At 42.7% G+C, this 20,881-nt stretch overlaps 1 protein-coding gene across 1 annotated transcript; it reads right to left on the minus strand.

The window, feature by feature from the left end:
- Positions 1–4,481: 4,481 nt before the first annotated feature.
- On the minus strand, positions 4,482–20,071 carry ntn5 (netrin 5). The gene is made up of 7 exons (XM_051075601.1): positions 19,525–20,071; positions 12,075–13,549; positions 10,985–11,173; positions 9,207–9,356; positions 6,549–6,599; positions 5,582–5,662; positions 4,482–5,472 (listed from the first exon to the last, which is right to left on the minus strand). Exons 2-7 carry the CDS (start codon positions 13,537–13,539, stop codon positions 4,889–4,891), a joined length of 2,520 nt encoding a protein of 839 aa, XP_050931558.1. The 5' UTR covers positions 13,540–13,549; positions 19,525–20,071; the 3' UTR covers positions 4,482–4,888.
- Positions 20,072–20,881: the final 810 nt, after the last annotated feature.

Here is a 20,881-nt window from a genome sequence, read left to right on the forward strand (position 1 = left end):
GTGGTTGAGGAGAAATCAGGGGCGCAGATGTTGTAAAAAGGTCAGAGGTCACCTCCCTGAGCCTGAAATCCAATCAGTTACGGTTCAGATCCAACTAGACGGAGTTCACCATGAAGTGTATGCTCCATAAAAGTCATGCACACACACACACACACACACTCTACGGCCCACGTTCGACCCATCCACACTACAGATGGGAGTCTCTTTTCAACCGCACCACCTGGGCAGACCAGGCTAGTGTTACCTCCAACCTTTTACCCCAAAATCCCCCCCCCCAAGTCTTTTGATCGCTAATCCTGGACCCCCTCTGGTCCTGCTCTCCCAGCACTAACAGACTGTGTGTGGACGCCATAACAACATCCAGAACAAGGCTCAAACTGGGAAGGGGGAAAAAAAAGGTAGGATCACTGTGTTGCCCTGTTGCGTCATAAATCATCTGTCCCCTCTAACACGGTGGCTGCCAAAATAAGGTTCCGCTTGACGACTACAAAGACAAAATGAGGTTCCCATTGCAGACTACAAAGCTGAGGAAGGCCTGACTGAGACGTCCCAGACATTTGTGGCTAAAGACCGGACCAGACGAGTGGTCGACACCTGGGGCTGGTGGGAAAATTTTTACAGGGGAAGTCAGATTCTGGACTTGTGACGGCACTCGTTCCATACAGTCCATGTTCCACCTTCAGACACTTGACCAGTAATTTACTTTAGACAGAAATCCACAGCTACATATTGAGGTTGTCAGCGTTGATCTATTGTGAATCGGACTTTATTGTTAAGGTCAGGTGAACTCTTACCATGCTGCAGCTTGGTTTCTAATAATAATATTTTATGGATTATATCATGATTCAACATCTTTTTAATTTATTACTCAACAGACATCGCAACACTTTTAACTTGTGTTTATTAAAAACCATAGTCATGATACTTTCATAAATGCCCAGTTTATTTTAAAATCAATCACATACAATATAGACGTTGATTTTACACTAGTTCCTCAGGTGGAGCCGAATGAAAATAAGTTAATTTACTTTCTTTATTATCTTGGATTTCTGACATCAATGGATTATCTGATATATTTACAATCATAATATTATCTCATGGGTGATGTATGATTATTTGGGATTCATTGAATTTACAATTTAACAGACTTTGTGAAGGTATAAACACCAATATACAGTAATAAATGTCGATTTTTTTATAGGGATATGGATCAATCCCGTGTAGATTATAGAAGAAAGTATTGCACAATTGTACATGTTGATCTGAGTAATTAGGAATACAATCTACACAAAACGTACTGCTCAAAGTATTTCTAATTATGATGAACCCAGCGAGCATCACAACACAGCATCCACACTCCATTACCTTCAGCACTGTTTCATAGGAAGTTTAAAACAGTGAGAGCTCAGTGTGTGAACATGCTTGAAGCACAGTATGTGTGTGTTGTAGCTGCGTGTGTGTGTCATGGCGTTTCTGCCCGGAGCCGTGCCATGCTTGATTAGTCCTAATCTAGCTGGGAGTCAGGTTGCTGTGTCGGCGGCGTGTCTGTATGGAAGGCATGCAGGCTGTGGATCACAGGGATTGACCCTCTGCCTCTCAGGTTAACAGAAGCACAGTGAGTGTGTGTATGTGTGTGTGTGTGTGTGTGTGTGTGTGTGTGTGTGTGTGTGTGTGTGTGTGTGTGTGTCCTGAAAACAGTATGGTGGTGAAACTTGGTCAACTTGGACTTGAGTTCTTGAGTGTATGAGGAGGAGGAGATGTAGAAGCTAAGAGGAGAGAGTAAAGTGAAAAAGTGTCTGTGTGTGTGTGTGTGTGTGTGTGTGTGTGTGTGTATAAAGGGAAATGAGAGGATAAAAATAAGAGTGTGTGTTTGCAAGAGCTCTAGTTGAACTTTGGCTCTGGCCGCGGTGCAGGAGAAGTCACCTCTCGTAAAACGTACCCTCAGCAGGTTGTAAACATAATACCACACACACACAAACACACACACACACACACACACGTACACACACACACACACACACACTGCTGCCTCCCAGGCCAGAGGAGAAGAAGCTGATCCCCATTTTCCATACTCCACCAAGACAGTAGGCCTGTCCTCCTCTGCCGCGCCTTGGTAAAGTGTGTGTCGTCAGTTTAACGTGAACAAAGCCACAGACGACCTGCCTCCCCACCCCACCCCCTACTCCTCACCCCCCCTGCAGCAGAGAGCTTAAGCTGTCTGTTAGTGTCTGTGTAAGTGTGTGTGTTTGGGGAGTTTTAGGATCAAACCCTCATGTCGACAGAGGCTGCAGCGACGAGACGACCACTGACAGGTGCTTCCTGCAGCAACGCAGCAGGTGCTTTGCGTTAAAACACACACTCACACACAAGTGCAGATACTTTGCCTCCAAGACATCGTGCATGTAGGAACATGCACTCTTTGTCTGTCCTCTCCCTCTAACAGACAGAAGTTTGTATCATTAGCTTATACATATGCGACTGCGAGGTGTAACTCCGCACGCTACATGCTACAGCTTCACTGCTTTGTCCTTGTTGTTGTGTTGAGTTTGATTAGTGTTAAATTTTTTTCTCAGCTTTGTTAAAATGAATCAGTTCGAGTTTATCAGCTTAATTTTCACCTTTTGTTGTCTCTCAAATTTCAGTTTTCCTAAGCTAATGCCAATGTCATCTAAAACCAAAACAATGAGCTGAAAGATGCTAAACATTTGCATGAAGCAATAATAATTCTCCATGGGTTTGTCCTCTTACACACACACACCTTGTCATTTGATCCATTGTTAATATAAAAATACTGATATAGCAGCTTTAAGTTCACATTTAAATAAAATCATTCCTCTGCCTGTTTGTTATGCAGAATAAACAGACCTCCGACCCTCTTTTCTTGTTTAACAATAATTTGTATTTACTATTTTCAAGCCAGTATTTAAAAAAACAAACAAACTTGTAGCCACGTTTAACGCAATTATGACATTTAACTTCCTCTTCTTCTTAAAATCTGTAATTTTAATCAGTCAGTATTTGATACTTGATGATGATATTTCTCCTGATTATTTTCTTTCCTGGCTGTAGGCATTTTGGGGGCCTTAAGAAGGTGGTGGGATAAAAGTAAAACTCATCAAAGACAATTAATTCTCTTGATAATCCAGAATCTTTTCATCACTTTGTTTTGTAAAGTGAAAACAAGAAAACTGTGCAAAAGCCAGGATTGCATAACAGGCTATTGCATAAAGATAAAATAAATCTAATAAAGGATTTTGTTATTTTCTTGTCTGGGGCCCCTGTGTGTCACTTGGCCCCAGGAAGCTGCTGCCTCTGGACCCATGTGGATGTTAGGACCTCTTTAGAGTATAAAAACAAGCCGACACACACACTCTTCTCGTCAGTGTAGTGTGTGTGTTGAATCACACTGAGCGATCATCAGTCAGCGAGTCTATTTTTCTCTTTTTATTTTCAATCACAGGCTTCAGCACAGCAGTGCAACCAATCACTGACACGGCCGCTACCAAAACAACATGGCTGCTCAACAAATAGGAGCTCCTCCATCTGTCTTTATATACCCTCCACCACCTCTACCACCACCTCCGCCATGTCCCCTGGGCTATGACGCCATATCTCCCAAATGGAAACAGAGGACATGACGACAGGTTGCACCGATGCTTTTTAGATCCATATCGAGGCTCGTGGCTGAGTATCTGAGGATTCCTGTTCGGTTAGAAAATGAGGCTGAGGTTAGTTTGGTCTCTGTGTCAGCTGTCCAGCGAGGGAGCAGATTGTAGATAGTGTCAGTTTCCCCAAATATTGGACATAATGAATGCAACGTGTGTGTGTGTGTGTGTGAGAGACCTGGAGCTTGCATTACTTCTGTCCTAACTACTGAGAATGTATGTAGAGGGAAAAATATGCAAATTTCTGTTAAAAAAGGAGATTTAGTAAAAGAAACACATGAAAATTGTCCAAAATAAAGGGATTTTATGAATTCTACTCACATATTAGTTCACAAATTACTAGAGCAGTATTCAGTTTTTTTTTTAAAGTCACTGACAAACTGTTTATAGCTGCTGTATAATGTAAGTTAAATGACTGTGAATGAGTTTTGTTCAGTAAACTTTCTCTGGTTCTGAGTTATTATTTATCATCTGTTTTAAAGTTCTGTGCTTTGTACAGTCAATTTAAAACTATTTTTATTTAGCACATTTAATAAATGTTAATGTTATTTTCAAAGTTATTGGCTTCAATTGTAGTAAAACCTTTAACAAAAAGTAGAAGAAAATCATTTATATAACATGATCACTCTCTTTGTTATTTATTTAAAAACTGTAAAATCACATTTCTAAATATGTTTTGGTTACATTTGTGTGCAGTAAATGTGAGGTAGAAACCCTTATGTGTGTATCATATGTCACTTTCCCCTTGTGTGTGTGTGTGTTATATAAAGTAATCTAAGAATAAATATGATTTAAAAATACTGCATGGCCTCTCAGTCAGAGTTTAGTCAGACTTTAATTTTCAAAAGTTTCTTTAATAGAAAATATTAAAATTCTCATAACTAATAATTCACATAGCACCATGTTTTTCGGTGGGTATTTCATTATTTACCACTTTGTCATGCTGCAGGACTCACTGCACCATTGTGAGTTTAACCTTTAACCTCCAGAGACACACAAATGGCAACAGTTACATGAAGAAATGTGAGTGTTCACATTTTTAGATCGGCATTTCAGCATCACATAACAGGTGTGTGTCTGTGTTTCTCTGTGGAGAGTCAGTCCTATTTTTCCTGGAACCTTCAGAAAAGTCTGTTTTCAAAAGTCTGAAAAAGCACTTTATTCTCCTTTTTTGGTGGAGGATGAAAGTCAGAATCTGTCTTTATTTCTCCTAGTGTTTTTTTTTATTCAGGACCAAGAGTTGAACACACCAGAGCAGGTGTAGTGGGTGATGGGGTCGCCGCTGTGGATTTAACCTTGCTCTCTGCGTGAGGGTGTGTGTGCGGCAGCTTTACTGAGCTCTGAGTCTTGTCCACATTTGCAGAGTGTGTGTTCACACCGTCAGTGTCTTTCTCAATCAGCAGGTGAGGGGGGACGTACCCAGTCTGGGGTTTTGAGTGCTCCCTGTGGTGCTGGTTGTTGGGGGATTTCGGAGGGCAGCGTCCCCTCTTGTCCTGCCCCCGGAAGCCCCTGAGTTTGGGGCTCCAGTGTTCCCGCCACTGGAGGGCCAGGGTGGAGCGGTCCGCCACCAGACGACTCTCCTCCGGGCCCCAGCCCCGCTCTCCTTCCTCTGCGCCAATCAGGAGGTAGGTCCGGCCCACGTGGAGGGCGGGGCAGCCGCAGCCGAGGTCGCGGTCGGGGACCCAGAGGGAGTGGGAGCCCCTGCGGACGCGGGAGGTGGACCCCGTGCGGAAGACGGTTTGGACTGAGATGGAGAACTGCCACCAGGGACCTGAACGCTCCATCCCCCTCACCTGCACCTTCAGCACTGAGAAACACACAGTTACAAAATACACATTAGTATTATTATTATTAAATCCTACATTATGATTATTTTATAACACAATAATAAATAAAAAAAAAACCATGACACCCACCGTAGTCCTTGAGACAATAGGTCTCCAGGTTCATCCTGACTTTAACCTGAGAAGGCTGGCAGTATGAAACACACTCCTCCGCTAGAAGAGAGAGTAAAGAGAAAGGGGAGGGAGGGAGAATGCATCAAATGAGAGGGTATCATTTCATAGCAGGCATATCAGCACATGTCTTTTCCCCTAATTACAATATGGCTGCTTCTATTTGTCATCACAGTATCCTGTGACTAACAGATGAGCCCGGGGTGCAGCAGGTGGGACATTCCTCGAGCTGCCACTAGGAGGGAGTGCTTCGCTGCTGCAGGAGGAGTTAAAGTGGAGCAGTTTCAACTCAAGGTTCCCTCTGTTCAAAAATGTGGCCCAAGGCATGTCACAGAGGATTTTTTGATGTATGATCCCATAGAAGACCATGAATCTGTTTGTTGTACATGAGGTGACATCAACAGTGTTATATGATATGTTTAGAGAGCGGAAAAACTTTATTCCACAACAGAAAACGACTAATTAATTGCAAGATCACTCATTTTATCAGAGTTTTGCTTTCCTGGCAAGCTACAATTACTTCACTAGAATACATCTGCATTTTCTTTGTTTTCATTAAAGCAAAAGCATTTTTTGCTTTGATTGAAAGTGGCACTGGATATTTTTTGAATTACAAGGTGCTTTACAAAAAGTTCAAGAGAAACTGATGTAAAATTAAATTGTTACAGCTCCACCTGTGTTTCATAGTAAGCCCCCAGTTTTCCCTTGTGTCTCCTCCCCTTTGTTTGTGTGTGTGTGTGTGTGTTTTCTTGGGGGCGTGGCTCTGCAGTCAGCACCTGCATCATCAGCACACCTGCTCCTCATTATTCATCAGCCACAGTATAAAAACCTCGGCTCAGCGGCCACTCAGCGCCAGACTGTTCCACTGGTAACGTAGCATCACAGCAAACAATAAATACTAAATGAAAGCAGGTGTAAATCAGTTCACCTATGCTGTATTGAGGCTGGTACACTGGGGTTGGCGCGACCTCTTGAATTCCTGCGAACATAAACACAGTTTCAGACAGGTGACAGGAACAGATACACAGACAAGTATCAGCTTCCTGCACCTACACAAGCTGTCAGGTCATTGCAGTTGTGTGTGTTATGTGTGTTATGCTTGGATGCCTCTCAATGCGTGAGGCATGCCTGTGCAGAAGATAAGCAAGTGTCAGACTGTTTGTGTGGTCCTTTTATGGGCTAGAAACACACTCACACACAGATACAAACTTTACTTTCAGTAATTCACTATGGTCAAACCATCACTTGTTGTACAGTTTTGTCTCAAACATTAAACAAGTAATAAAGTTCCCTCAACTGTGTGTGTGAGAGAGAGAGAGTCTGTGAACTTGTGGATGGAAAATGAACAACCTGCTGGTCTGTACATATATTATCCAGACCTCTTGTAAAAGTGTGTGTGTGACAGTGCAGCCATATATTACCGAGCTCATGCTCACGCCGTCCCCCGTTCATGTCCTGTCCTCTCTGACACAACTGGGACAGTGACACCCAACACCCCCATCCAGCTGACTGTCCCCCCATTTTTAAAAGACAGGAAGTCGCTGTGTGTTTGTAGATGTACATACTGTATATGTGAGAGGTCATAACGAGGCAGCTGAAGGCACTTGTGTGAGCAGAGCTGGGTATCATTTGAAGTTTCTTTTTCACACTTTGACAATGTTTTCATTTAATAAAAGAGACCAAAGTTATCAAATAACTAAATGTTTTCTAAATAAATCTAGTTGTGAAACATGAAGGTGAAATTATGATGTTACCAAAAAACAAATTAACTTTGGATAATCTTCATGGTACAAACTTAAATTCAGCATCAGTATGTTCATTCTTTTGTGTCCCCTGCTACTAGTTTGTTTAAGAAAATGAACTTACTTAAACTTAAATTTACATTCTATAGTTTGTAGGAGTTAAATGTAACTGTGTTGCTAGGTGTCAGTTAGCCCCTCTACTTTTATTTTTACTTTGAGGCTAAAGTGATAAATTAATGTCCGTCCTTATTTATTTATTATTTAAAGAGAGCTGAAATAGCATGAATTTCACTTGAGTTAAAAGCTGAGACAACAGCTACTGAAATCTGGCAAGCTAACGTGAGTTGTCATGGCTCAAGCTAACGAAACTTCCGTTAGCTTGAGCAGGAGTTTAGCCGGGTTTTTTTTCCTCCGTCACGGTACCATGTAGCTACTGCTCCATATAACTATGTGGGGAAAGTACCTGAATAACTAAGATTTCAATTTAAATAATAAGTCAGTTTTGCCTTTGACACATTCTTAATTCTGTGAACTTCCTGCTGCTCAAGGTTCTGACAAGAAAGCTTCAATGGGAGCTAACGTTAAGTTTAGCCTGACTGCTGCATGCCTTTTGGTCTGTCTGATGAGAGGAGGAGCCGCGGTGTTGGATGTGGTGGTGTTGGGAGGGGGTAAGGGATGCTATACATAGCCTGAGATGGGCTGGCAGTAAAAACAAACAAGGTTTTCTTTCACTCACTCCTTTCACTGGGAGAGTTATGAGTCTGGGCCCTGTGATGGGGGCGTTTTGAGCTGCGCAACAGGTGTGAAGCTCGTCGCTGCTGGCTCCCTATGTCACCTGATTGGGGCTTACACGGTGTCAGTGCCTGTGTAGTTGTCGGCACTTGTGCGATTAGCCGGGCGAGCGCACGTGGATTAGCGCTCGTGGCTGGAGGTTTGGTGCTGGTCAGGGGCGGAGATATGAGCAGCAACAATCCACTTGATCTGACGCTCATCCCAGATCAGTTGGAGATGAGGTTTCCCTGTAGTGGTCAGCTCATGTTAACGCTGCTATGGAAACCGTCTCCCGGGATGATGAGAAGAGGACACGCTGGAAGATTGGGTCAAATTGGTCTCGACAGCAGCGGCCCCTTTTATATTGAGCTACTATTTGATAAAGGATTACAGCTCTTGATAGGAGGTTTAATCCATTTAGGCTTCTATCAAATGAGTTTGAAGGAGAAATTAAAAAGGTCACTTTGTCATGACTGACAACAGACAAGAGAGGCAGCATACATCAAATACAAAGAGAGGAATTTTAAATTAAGGAAAGTCCTCCAACTTAAACAATGAAATGGCTTGTCACTGATCTCCAACACAACCCACATGACCCATATTTTCTGATCAAATACTCCAATCAGTTTTTAAAAATCTGATCTGACCCTTCATGGTGAAAGTTTGGTTGTTAAGGCAACTGATGATTTTGGTCATTGTCAAGGGAACTTGATGTTTTAGCGTCAAAATAACATTGGGAGCAATGTTATTTTGACGCTAAAACATCATCCATCTATTTTCTTCTGCATATCCAGGGTTGGTGGCCGCAGGCTAACCAGGTAATTCCAGACGTTCCTCTCCCCAGAAAAGTTTTCCAGCTCCCCCTGGGGAATCCTGTGGTGTTCTCAGGCCAGATGGGATATGTAATCCCTCCTGTGAATTCTGGGTCTAACCTGGGGTATGCTCCCAGTTGGATGTGCCCAGAAAACCCCCAAAGGAAGGTGTCCAGGAGGCATAACATGCCAATGGTTTTTCTCATAAGGATAGTTTCAGTACAGATTCTGCTTAAACATCAATACTGGCTGTAAACTTACGTATGCAGGGCCGTAGAGGGGACTTGCCCTGCTTGTATCCCGGGGCACAGCGGTTGCACCTGAGGCCGGTCACTCCTTCTCGACACAGACACTGACCTGAGGTCTGGTTGCACCAATGACCCACTGCTCCCAAAGGATGGCACTGACATGCTGGAAAAAGAATTAAAAGATTAGAGAAGTGTTAACTTTTGTTGTATTATTTTAGAGCCCTAGAGGTAAATGTGGCCCAGGTAGGGCAGTGCAACAAGCTGAAAATCCAACACTGACATATTACTACCTTTTAGAAAACTGATGTAGTGAACGTGTTAGCAAACAGTTGCCTATTCACACATCCAGTATGGACAGAGCAACATAAGCGTTGTATTGTACAATGGGTTTATCACATTTTCTTTGCTGAAAACAGCTTCCAGGTAGAAATATTGCTATAAAAATAAAAATGGTGGTTGGTTGGTTCAAACTCCAAGGAAGGTTTTCAGTGATGTGGTTGTACATACTATCTTAAGCATGCCAATATATTTCACACGTTTGAATATGAAATGGGCACAGAGTCAAGCAAGTGCATCTGGTTTTGTGTCCTGCCTTCATGGAGAAGACAACATGGAAGCGAGTAGAAGATATTTCAAGCTAAAACGTGTTAAAATCTGTGACTGCTGAACACAACACAGACTGCATAACAGGTAGGATTAAGACAACCATCCATCAACAACAGAACCCAGGTTTAATCCTGTATGACAGCAAGCATCCGTCCTGAGGGAGCGTCCTCGAGCAAGTCACAAGATGGGTAAACAAAGACAAATTCCTCCATGAGAGTATTAACTGAATATCACATCAATGGTTTGGCTTACTGACAATATTTCACTTGCTTTTAGTCTACAAATCTTCAAGCTGAATACACATCTTGTGTCTAGATTAATTTCTCTTCTGTTTTTTCCTCCTATATTGGCCTTTGTGGTGCTGTATAATGATTACTGCCTGGATTTGCCACAGTTTATACAGCAAAGCTTTTTATTTACCACTACTATCACTGGATAAGACCAAATGAGAGAAGACAGATAGAGAAAGGAAGCCACACTTGAGCAGCTCTGTTCACACTCCAGTAATGTTTACACAAGCCCTTACAACCTGACTGGAGAGAATGACTGATTATATCACCACTGGCCTCTGAATAGTAACCCAGTGAAATATATTAATAATAAATTAAGGCTGAGATTCAAGGCTGTGTAGTGGAAGATGTGACTTTGTGGGTTGCTATTATTTCAAACATTTAAAAAAATAAACACATGGGAATGTTTAATTGTAGCTCATTTTTTCATCCCTGCACGTGTGTCAAGCTCAGAGGGAGCCCATTAACTCTGGATATATTAGGCCCGTGGTCAAGCTTCCACATGAGCATACCAGAGTGTCACAGTCACTTAGGACATGTGACCAGTCAAAGGTCAGGGGTCACGGCAGATGCCAACCGGTGGTAATGATGGGGATACAGGTGGCAGCTCAGTTGGGTTTTTGTGTGTGTTTTTGGTTGCATATCACTAACAAGAATAGCTGTCCACTCTCACAATGTAACCACCCTATAAACACTTGTGTATGCTCAGACAGAGGCAGAATGGCCATGCAAACACACACACACACAGACTGTCAGATATAAACAGTCTCTCACACTAGTTAGTTAAAGTTACATGTTGCATGTGCACAACTACACAAAGAGGAATCCACATTTTTCCCCCTTGATCCTGTCACAAACACACATGCAGTAAACACACACATGTCTAGAGACTGACGTTGGCAGGCCTTGCGGTGGTTCAGTGGCTTGCTGTGGTTGCGAGTGTATCCGTTCTGGCAGTACTGGCAGTGGCGTCCGGCGGTGTGATGGCGACACTTCTGACACACACCTCCGCTGCGTCGGCCCGACTGCTGAAACACCTCCATGCTGAAGCGGCACTTGTTTGAATGGCCGTTACATTCGCAGGCTGGCAGAGGAAAATGGCAATGAAAAAAAAAAAAAAAACAATTACAAGATCTCACTGGATTAGCTCACTGTAAACATTCAGGTTGAGTGCCAGGAAAATGACACAATCAAAAGATTTTTCTTTACCATTAATACTCACACTTCATCCATAACGTAACAAATTACGTGAAATGTCAGTTATGGTTATATTTGGGTCATGGTGCTTATGCGGACCAAAAAACTGGCCAAACTGATATATATGAACCAATATTACTTTTCTGCAGATATACTGGTGTTGATGTACCTGGGTGCTGATATATGACAAGATACTTCAATATAGTTCATACATAGTTTGAATAGTTTCAATCAGAGAGTGCTGCCATGTTTATTTTTGATCTGTAAAATGTCCTGCTCAGTATGTATCTTTGTCACAGTTCTTTAATAATCAAATAACGGGATCTGGCCTCAAATATCCAGTATCAGTCAGGGTCTAGTGTTGTAACTAAACGATAAGATCAATATGTCTGGTTTGTACTATTTAAGTGACTGAAAATACAACATTGCTGGTTTACAATTTCACAAAATTTAACTTGCTGGATTTGAGAAGTCAGAGTCATAGACTTGTCTTTGGTGAGAATTGAGTTTGATCAGATGTTGTATGTTGTCTATTAATTTAAATTTAATTGATTTTCCTTTTTATTTATGAAAAATACATAAAAAAAATAAAATAAAGAATATATGTCCTACACTTATTCTCCTTGTACTGTCTGCCTCCCATCTCCATTTGGTTTGTTACTGTTCATTGTTGTTGCGTGCCCTGTGCTGTGTTGTACTGTATGTTTGTCATTATAAAAGAATTTTACAAGCGTTGTAGAATACCTGAGCAACTTTCTGTAATGTTTTAACATAATTTCATGACTCACCAACACAGGGGTTTGGGTGTGTGGGTGTAGCTCGATGCCACGGTCTGTCAAAGTAGAAATCCTCACACACATCACAGTCTGGCCCCGCTGTGTGGTGCTCACACACACATACTGCTCGGCCTGTGTCGTCACGGCGACACCTGGAAGCGTGTCCATTACATTTACACCTGCCTCCAACCTGCAGGTCCGAGAGGGCCAGGGGAGGTCGGACAGGAGAGATAAAAGCGGACGGCGTAGCCAACTGAAGATTCCTGGCACTTTGTCTCGTGTTGAGATTATTGTTCCTCCTCTTCCTCAGTTCCCGCCCTTTGTTGCCCCTGCTCCGCCCCTCCACTGTCCAATTGCAGCCGCCATTAGGGCAAGGCAGCCAGTTACTGTTCTCCTTCTTATGACCGCGCCCTCTACCTTTCCCACCCTTCTTTGAGGAAGTGAGAGTGTCCATGCCAAAACTATCCCCACCTTCTTTGCTGGTCACATTGTGTCCATCTTCATCTTGATCTGAGCCTTTATTATGACCCTTCCTTCCATGTTTGTCCACTTTCTCTCCCCTGTTCCTCCCCCTTATGTCTGAGTTTTTCATTTCCCTGTCAAAAAATACCAGTGTATTAGCTGCGTTTAACTTGTTGACCTCATCTCCAGTGCGACCCTTGAAGCCAGATCTCCACCTCAGAAGTCCAGTCTCTCTGTCGTCCTCTCCACCATCACGCCATTGTGGATCTTCTTTTTTATCTGAGCTGACGACTTTGGACACCTGATGGAAGACCACACGTATGTCTGTGGCCGTCACCCAGTCTTGGAGAGTGGGGCTGTGGTCAAAATCGGGAGAGGACGGTCGTCCGTCCAGGGTGGAGAACGCCAGCACCATGCCACCCCTCTGCTTTTGCAGTGGTCGAGGGTCTGAGCAGAGAGCTTCTGTCTCTTGATGTCTGGTCTGGGCCACCGTCTGGGACGGCAGCCCAAAGTTTTCAAGGCAATTGCTGGAGTAGTGTTGCATTGGCTTCCAGGTTCGCCCGAAGTCCATCGACTTGAGGATGGAGATAGAGATGGGATCTGATGGTTCCCCCTGATGGCAGAACTGCAAACTTATGTAGGTGATCTCAAAGCGACGGCCCAGTGGTACAGTGAGAACCCATTTCCCGGTGTCAGTACCTCTTTGAGCCATCCAGCAGGTGAGGTTGTGAGGGTTATGAAGGTCTGTCAAGGTGGTGATGTTGCTATCATTATCAGGCCCTGGTAGCGAGTGGCTAGCATTGACCGGGACCCCATAGGCAGCGTTGATGAACTCCGACAGGCAGTGTCGCGAGCGGCCGTCTAGATGGTAGCAGGGGTCATGAGGCGAAGTCCAACTCAATGGGGTGTAAGAAAGGGAAGAGGAGACGAGGGATGGAGGGAGGAAAAGGAGGAGTAGAAGGAAAACAGGGAGGAGAGAGGTGGAGAGGAGAGGGGAAAAGGGTAAGAACATCATGTCATCGAGCCTGTGGAAGAAAAAAAGATGATTTTTAAGAGAAAACCATGGGAGCTAGATCATAAGAGAAGAAAAAACAAACTGATTGATTTATATGACTTGCATTTAGAGCCAAAGAAGGAAATCTAAGAATGACCACCTGCACCTTTATTGAAAACACACGATACCAGCTCACCGCATCCCTTCAACTGCACCTTATTGGCTTTCGGTAGATGCCAGTAAAGATCTCATCCCGTAAAAATGTAATCTCCGATCTTCACAGCAGCGTCAGCCACTGGTTTGAACCCATGACCTTGACAGCCTTTAAGAACATATTCGTCTTGAAACTCCCCTCAACCCCAAAAATGAGTGGATGAATGGGGGGGTGAAGAAGGGCGCGAACCCAGCGGGTCTGTCTGAAATGACAAAAAACATGCCCGACAGCTGGGGCTAAACCCTGAGCTGGACCACATCCATCACGTTTATGGCTCTCCCTTTCAAATCACTTTACCGTTGGTCAGTGCTGCAGGCGACCAAGGGGGGCTGAGTGTGAGTGGCTTGAAGCATTATCTAGCAGAAAAGAGGGTATGAGAAAATAGATGGACAGAAAAGAGGGGAGGGAAGAAGCGGAGTTGGAGATTAGCGGTGTGGATGGTAGGAAATGATTTATAGATTGAAATGTGTGTTCAGCTTAAGCCCCTACATGGATACTTCCGTGGTAAAGACAAACATGGACTTGTGTATGTCTGCATTGTGAGCAAATCCCTTCCTGTCTCTTACAACTGGAGATGAGAGTAATTTATTCCTCTGTCAAGATTTGATACCCGAGAGCGTTAATTTTGGCACAAGGACATAACAAACAATGAATCTGCTTTCTCCGGAACCAGTGATTTATTGTTTTAAACAGCTCACACAAATCCCAGAAGCACATTCCCAACAAACACTTCTTTTACTTGATTCTTGAAAAATAAATTCAACACCTTTCCACTTTGATTTTTGAGTCGTTCTAGCTTCTGTCCCTCTTAAGAGGACTGTCATTTTCTGATCAAAAACTACCTTCCTTTCACATTTTCAAGCAACTTTCCCCCCCTGCTCTTCCGTCTCCCTGTCCATCTATCACCTGCCCCCTTCATTCTGTTCTGGGAATATTCTTAACTGCTGCGAGATTGATGATGTCCTAACAAGCGTTTGACACTGACAGCAAAGTCAGCAGGGCTGCATAAACCAAACCCGTAGGAGAGGACGGGGCTGAGAGCCTCTCCGGCCTCGTCATCCCGCTCAATTAGCCAACGACCGAAACATGAGGCTTCCCTCGGGGACCACACAGCTCTGAGAGGACCTGCGAGGAGGCCACGGCACTCCCTCCGCTGCCTTCGGACCGACTGCTCCATTCTTGACCCCCGAAACTAGAAGACGCGCTAAAAAGAGGATCACTTAAACCTGGTTGAGGATAAAGGGGAAGATCAGACACATCAGGCAACTCTTTTTTGAAGGAAAACACTACAAGCGGACTGACTGTGACCCTGGTGCCACCGAGCCACATTCCTTGGGTACAGAATACCTCAGCTGGTCATTCCTGACGTGTCGAGACATGCCCCATGGGAATCTGAACGCACTGATAAAAAGCTGGACTTATAAGTTGATCGGATGATTAATTAGATCTCCGGTTTCATTCGGTGTCAATGTCTTGACTGTGTAAGAAGGGAAGACAGTGTCGAGGGGGATTATGAGCAGGGTAAAGGTTATTAGAGGATTCAGGGAAGTAACAGAGCGTCGAGAGTATACTGAAGAATTCATTCTGGATGGGGAATGAAGGGTGAGCGTAGGCGGGCGGGGGGGGGGGGGGTGAAACACATGAGGCTAGAAGAGAAAAGGGGGGCGGTTGTTTAACATTCCCATGACATGCACTTGCTCTTGTCTTTGTCACATTACATGACTAATTAAACATTGGCCCATTACAACCACTTTGATAAATGGATGCTCATGTGAGAGAGGCCCCTGAGGTTTTTAATGTGCCCCACTAGGCCAAATCCAGACTCTCTCTTCTTCCGAAACCAGATCATCTGTCTGGCACCGCCACTGTAACCCACCGGATACGGTTTCAACGGTTTTTCTCTGTCGCTTTCCATAAATTCACACGGCTGGGGTGTCGGAAGAACATGTTGAAGATAGGCGGCATTCTCTGTAAAGTGCCGTTTGATGAGGAGAAAATGCTAAAACTGCCCATCAAGGAGTATTTTACACCACCTCTTCTGCTAATGTATAAGAACTACAAATAGCGTGTGTTTGAAAGAGGCCATCAATACAAACAAATTAGAAAACCCTTTAAAAAATACAAATATGCCTCTTATTTGGACTCAAAGTTTCAGTGAAACAGTTTTGTAATAACTTGGCAGCAATCTCTTGTCTTGTCAAAAAGCTTATACAGCCAAATAGTGGTATGATGAGATCAACAACATCTCCGGCGGGTGATCTTTAGAAGCAGCTATGCTTGGCTGGCAAGTGGCTGGAAAAATACTTGCTGACAACCTGGGGGCATGTTTACAGCATAGTCGAACAGAGGGGAGCGAGGAAACTGCCGCTCATGTTCGTGCTCGAACGCCGGAGCAGCAAGCTGCAGTCCGGATTGATTTCCTAATGTGAATCTCCTTCATTCATTCTTCACTTTGCTGCAAATGCAATGAAATGAAAGTGTGTAATGAAGTTGAAGGAGCAGCAAGAATTTGTGCACTTCCTGTTGGGCATTTTTATGTTTTATTGTCTAATAACTCTGAGCAGATTTAAAATGGGTTTTTGATGTAGATAAACAGAAAACAGATCTCTACAGAATCCTTGTTATTTGCCCCCTTCAAGCCCAGTACTGTGTCAGTGCTGTGTTTTTAAGAGTACAGTGGGGTTATCAGAGGAAGGGGTGAATTTGTGGGGTAATAAAAGGGGAACAATGGTCTGTTTAAAGAAGAAAAAGGGGAACCATGAAGATATTTTTATATGGACATGTAGATTTGTAGCTCTGCGGTCTCCTGTTGCTACATCTGCTTGTTTTTTGGAGCGGTGGGGGGGTTTATATCTACTTCTATATTTCCTGTATTCTTGCTCTCCATGACTTCTATTGTATTTTTAAAGCTTGTTGCAAAGCAAAGAAATTAAGGGAAAAAAGATGATTACAAGCAATGTGGGATCTCACCAGTGTTTTGACCTATACTTTGATTTTTAGAGCTTTATTCTGTTCTATTCTGCAGGAAAATGAGACTTAAAATTAAGGAAATAAAGTGTGGAAACCTCTGATGTGTGGTATTCCCTCTTACTACCTGTTAACTCGCCTCGGCCTGTTCACACTTTTGGAGCTGTGGGCCTGTCAGGGTCTGGGTCTGGAGCTGTTCTGGTGAGCAGATGAGCTGGATTTGGCCTGTCTCTCACATTTTAACATTCCTCGTCATGGACAGCAGCTCCCTCCAGCCACAAGCACAGCAGGACAGAGACAAATATTTTAAAATTCAAATTACCCTGCTACTTCGTGATGGGTTTCAAAAGACTAAACTGTGGTTTGTATAAATAAACAAGAAGCTTCTGCAGTTTAAAGAGAGTTTTATATCAGGGCCGATAGTCGCTGGGAAGATTTCCCAGGGTCCTGCACTGCGGCTCTGCTCCAAGACACGGAGCCTTTAAATAAATATGATCAATTATATGAGCTCTCTGTTATAGCCTACATGTTTGAAGCTGAACCAAGGCACCTGTTGGCGTATGTTACCACACTGACACCTTTGTTAATTTGCAATTGTCCTCAGCCGGTCAGAAATACAACACTGTGCTCCGGGTGAGAAGAGAGAGAGAGGCTACGTATGCGGTCTGTATTCCCAAACTGCATTCCTGCCTGCACAGTTGAAGCCCATGTGTGTGTTATTCCACACGGAGCAGATTCCAGGAGCTCTGTTTTAGGTGTAATAATCTAATTTTAGTGGGAGGGGGGGCAGCCCAGGAGGTGGAAGCAACATACAGCACAAAATGGATTATCACTGCTTGTATCTTTAGCTGAAGTCCTCTGTCCTTCACGTTTGCACCTCAGACAAACTGCCAATCCGGTGCATGTGCTGGGGCGGGGGGGCCCTCCACAGACACACAGAGGGCTCCTCTGCCTCTGCATTGACCCATAAGCCCTGCTTACTTCATTTTTTGAATAAGAAAACACATGTCACCCACTTGATATTTAAGTTTCCTGTCAATTCTCCACCCCCTTTACAGCCTCATACAAGTTGGCAAGAGGCTTTGTGCACAGCTCCAGCTTCACATGTTGATATTGAAAAACAGATGGAAATGAAATCATTGTGATTCCATGTTGCAGTCACGCCAAAGACAACCTCGGGCATGATGGAAATATGGTTGGAGCTGCACATCAGTTAAACCCACACGGTGTCATGCAGCGGATTAATAATGAAGAGCAGGCGGTAAAATAAAACAAAAACACTGCAGGGCTGCTTCTTTTATATGAGCACGAAAAACAAATAAAAAACTCCCATGAATTTTTTTGTCAGCTGATTTATTATTAAACATGACTATAAAAAGAAATACACAACAGCCTGGTTTAATTAATTTCTGCAGCCGCCCAAGTACATTAAAGGCCTCAACTGTAAAATTGCTTTGACCTAGGAATTCAATTCAACTTTATTTGTATAGCGCCAAATTACAACATACATTATCTGAAGGCATTTTACAGAATAGGGTTGAGACCTTATAATATTATATAGAGAAACCTAACAGTTCCCACGATGAGCAATGATTTACCCTGTATCCTAAAGAAATAAATAAATAAAAGGAGCAGTCCGTCTATATATCTATTAAAGGAAACATGGTGTGTTTTCTTTTGCTGCAAAGGGAATTTTGGAAAACTAATCAACCACAGACAAACAGCCTGAAGTCACGCGCAGGTTTTGAAGGCGTTGCATTTAATGGACCTGAATAATAATGATCCACTCGCCCACGGTTAATTAAACATAAATGTTTATCATGTTTTAGTCTGGTTACTTTGGCAGGAGCTACAACAGCGAAGCCCCGGAGCCTAATTACATCAATCCTGCGCAGCTAATTGCACTTGTTAAGCAGAAATTGAGCTTTATCTACCAGAAAGGAACAATAATATTTACAGTGTGAGGCTATCACAGTCTGATCAAACAACTTCACTCAGATTTTTTCTTTTTTAATCTTGATAATTAGTTGCATGTGTTTTGCTTTTTGAACATTATTCCAAGTTGGGTTCAACTAATCAAAAACCCTGATATTGTCGTGTTTTGTTCATATTTTACGTTTTGATATTTTGTTTTTCATTTTGAACATATCTGCTTAAAATTGCTCACAATTATCATAATAAAGGTGGGAGTGTCCCGGCGGCAACATGCAGAAACTCTCTGTGAAAAAAAGTTACTTAAATTGAGGAGTTATAAAGAAATACAGCCTTGGTTTTTAAAGCAAAAATGTTGACTTTTTTTACGTTTACATGAGCTGTAAAGGAAACCGTTTTATAAAACCTTAAGTCATTTAATTCAGAAATAGGACTGTAGCAAATGTATCCATTTGGCCTGTAGTCTCAAAGGTTTATAGCGTGCAGCAAAAGTCTGTTAAATAAAGTACAATTAATATAAAAGTCTCTGTATCCAGAATTTTAGAATAAAAATTATTATAATAAATAAAACGCTGAAATTCGCCGATTTCTAAGGAGAAGTTGAGCAGCAATGACATAAGTTAAAACATAAATGACATAAATTACTGGATACGTTTCACCAGAAAATGCAACGTTGCGCTAAATGCTCCCCTCATACAATTATAAGATTCATTTCGCAGATACATCTCTGTGAATTTCTGCTTCCAGTGATTAAAAAGTACAAGATCAGACTTGCCGCCCATCTGCTGCTTCTCTTTACGCGCGACAGAGAGAAAACTTCACCTCAAGTTTGACAGAGTCCTCCCAGCTAATAAAACTTCTGAGAGAGGGGAAAATAAATCACGAGTGCTCACCATGTGCGTCCCACTGATTCTCCTTCTCCTCGCTCCTTCTTCTCTCCCTCCTGATCATTCAGAGGAGCGCAGCAAGTGTCCGGACATCCAGCTCCAGCTCGTCTGCGGAGAGAGCGGAGCAGGGCTGAGGACAGACCTACCGAGAGGGGGCAACACACGGAGGAGGAAGAGGAGGAGGTGGAGGTGGTGGGGAGGGAGAGGGAGGGAAGCAAATTAACGGGATCAGCTGGGAGGTGTCTCTTCTTATAGTAACTGAACCGAGCCAAGAGCTCTCCCACCTCGAGAGGAGCCACATCCTGCTTGACGCACGGCGCGCCTCTGGCAGACTGGCTCACATGGCGAATATAGATCCATCAAACTCAAACAAGGAGGTTATTAAACTGGGCTGATAACCTTTGATATAGTTCAACGTTCTGTTCATTTCACGTTCAAAATGTTTGTGAAGAGCTTTTCTTTTGATAATGATACCCACTACTCCATCATGTCATCCCCACTAACCCATTAACTATTCTGTGTAATTGATCTTTTGTCTATAAATAATATATCGCATGCGCCAGTGCATCTTTCCAATGACTATCATGTGACAAAATGTATTCCTCCAAAGTCCAATCAGGTACTCACTAAACAGAAAAAATGTCATGTGATTTTTATTTATTCACCTTGTACCACTTTATCTAGTTAATATAGTAAAGTATAATACATTTAAAATTCGAGGCCTTTGTCCTTTTTTTCAGAAGGATATTAAGTGCTTTAAACCTTTATACTTTTTAAAACACACTACTTCTACTCCACTGCATTTTAAAAGTTAGGATTTTACTCTTCACTCTGAGACATTTCTCTGACAGCTGTACTTGTCACTTTTATACACAAAACCTATGATCCGCTTGTAAAAGTGGTGCATTCAGGGGCCATTTATCTGCAGTGAGTCCTGCTGCAGTCCTTCATCCTCACTCTTCACATATCAAGAATCAACTTAAAGTTCATTCTACAGATTATACTGCTTTACTTTTACTTACTATGTTTTCTATGCAGGACTTTTATTCACACATAAGTATATTTATGTAGCTGTTTTAACTTTAGTAAAATAATCAGAATACTTCCCCCACCATCATCATTTTGTTAAATGATGCACAAGATAAAATAACATGCAATAGTAATAGCAGTAATAATGTTCTGTTTTATATTATACATTTTGATAATTCTGTTCTTGATAGAGAATTTTTTAAATGTGTTTTTTCTTTTATGTAACACCCCTGAAAATACAATTTTAAATCATAAGGAATTATAAACAACAATTAAAGATCCCAGACATGTTTGAAAATATAAATCCTCTGCTTTGAATAAATCATAAGTCCTT

The sequence above is a fragment of the Lates calcarifer genome, linkage group LG14 (assembly GCF_001640805.2).
Source record: "Lates calcarifer isolate ASB-BC8 linkage group LG14, TLL_Latcal_v3, whole genome shotgun sequence".
In the NCBI taxonomy this organism is placed as follows: domain Eukaryota; kingdom Metazoa; phylum Chordata; class Actinopteri; family Centropomidae; genus Lates; species Lates calcarifer.

What these genes read in the sequence shown, in the direction of transcription:
- ntn5 (XM_051075601.1), bottom strand. Translation starts at nt 13,539, where the DNA reads ATGATGTTCTTACCCTTTTCCCCTCTCCTCTCCACCTCTCTCCTCCCT. An exon ending in CCACCGCAAGGCCTGCCAAC is followed by an intron (nt 9,357 to 10,984) that starts GTCAGTCTCTAG and finishes TTCTTTTTCCAG; the next exon opens with CATGTCAGTGCCATCCTTTG. An exon ending in CCAGCCTCAATACAGCATAG is followed by an intron (nt 5,663 to 6,548) that starts GTGAACTGATTT and finishes TCTCTCTTCTAG; the next exon opens with CGGAGGAGTGTGTTTCATAC.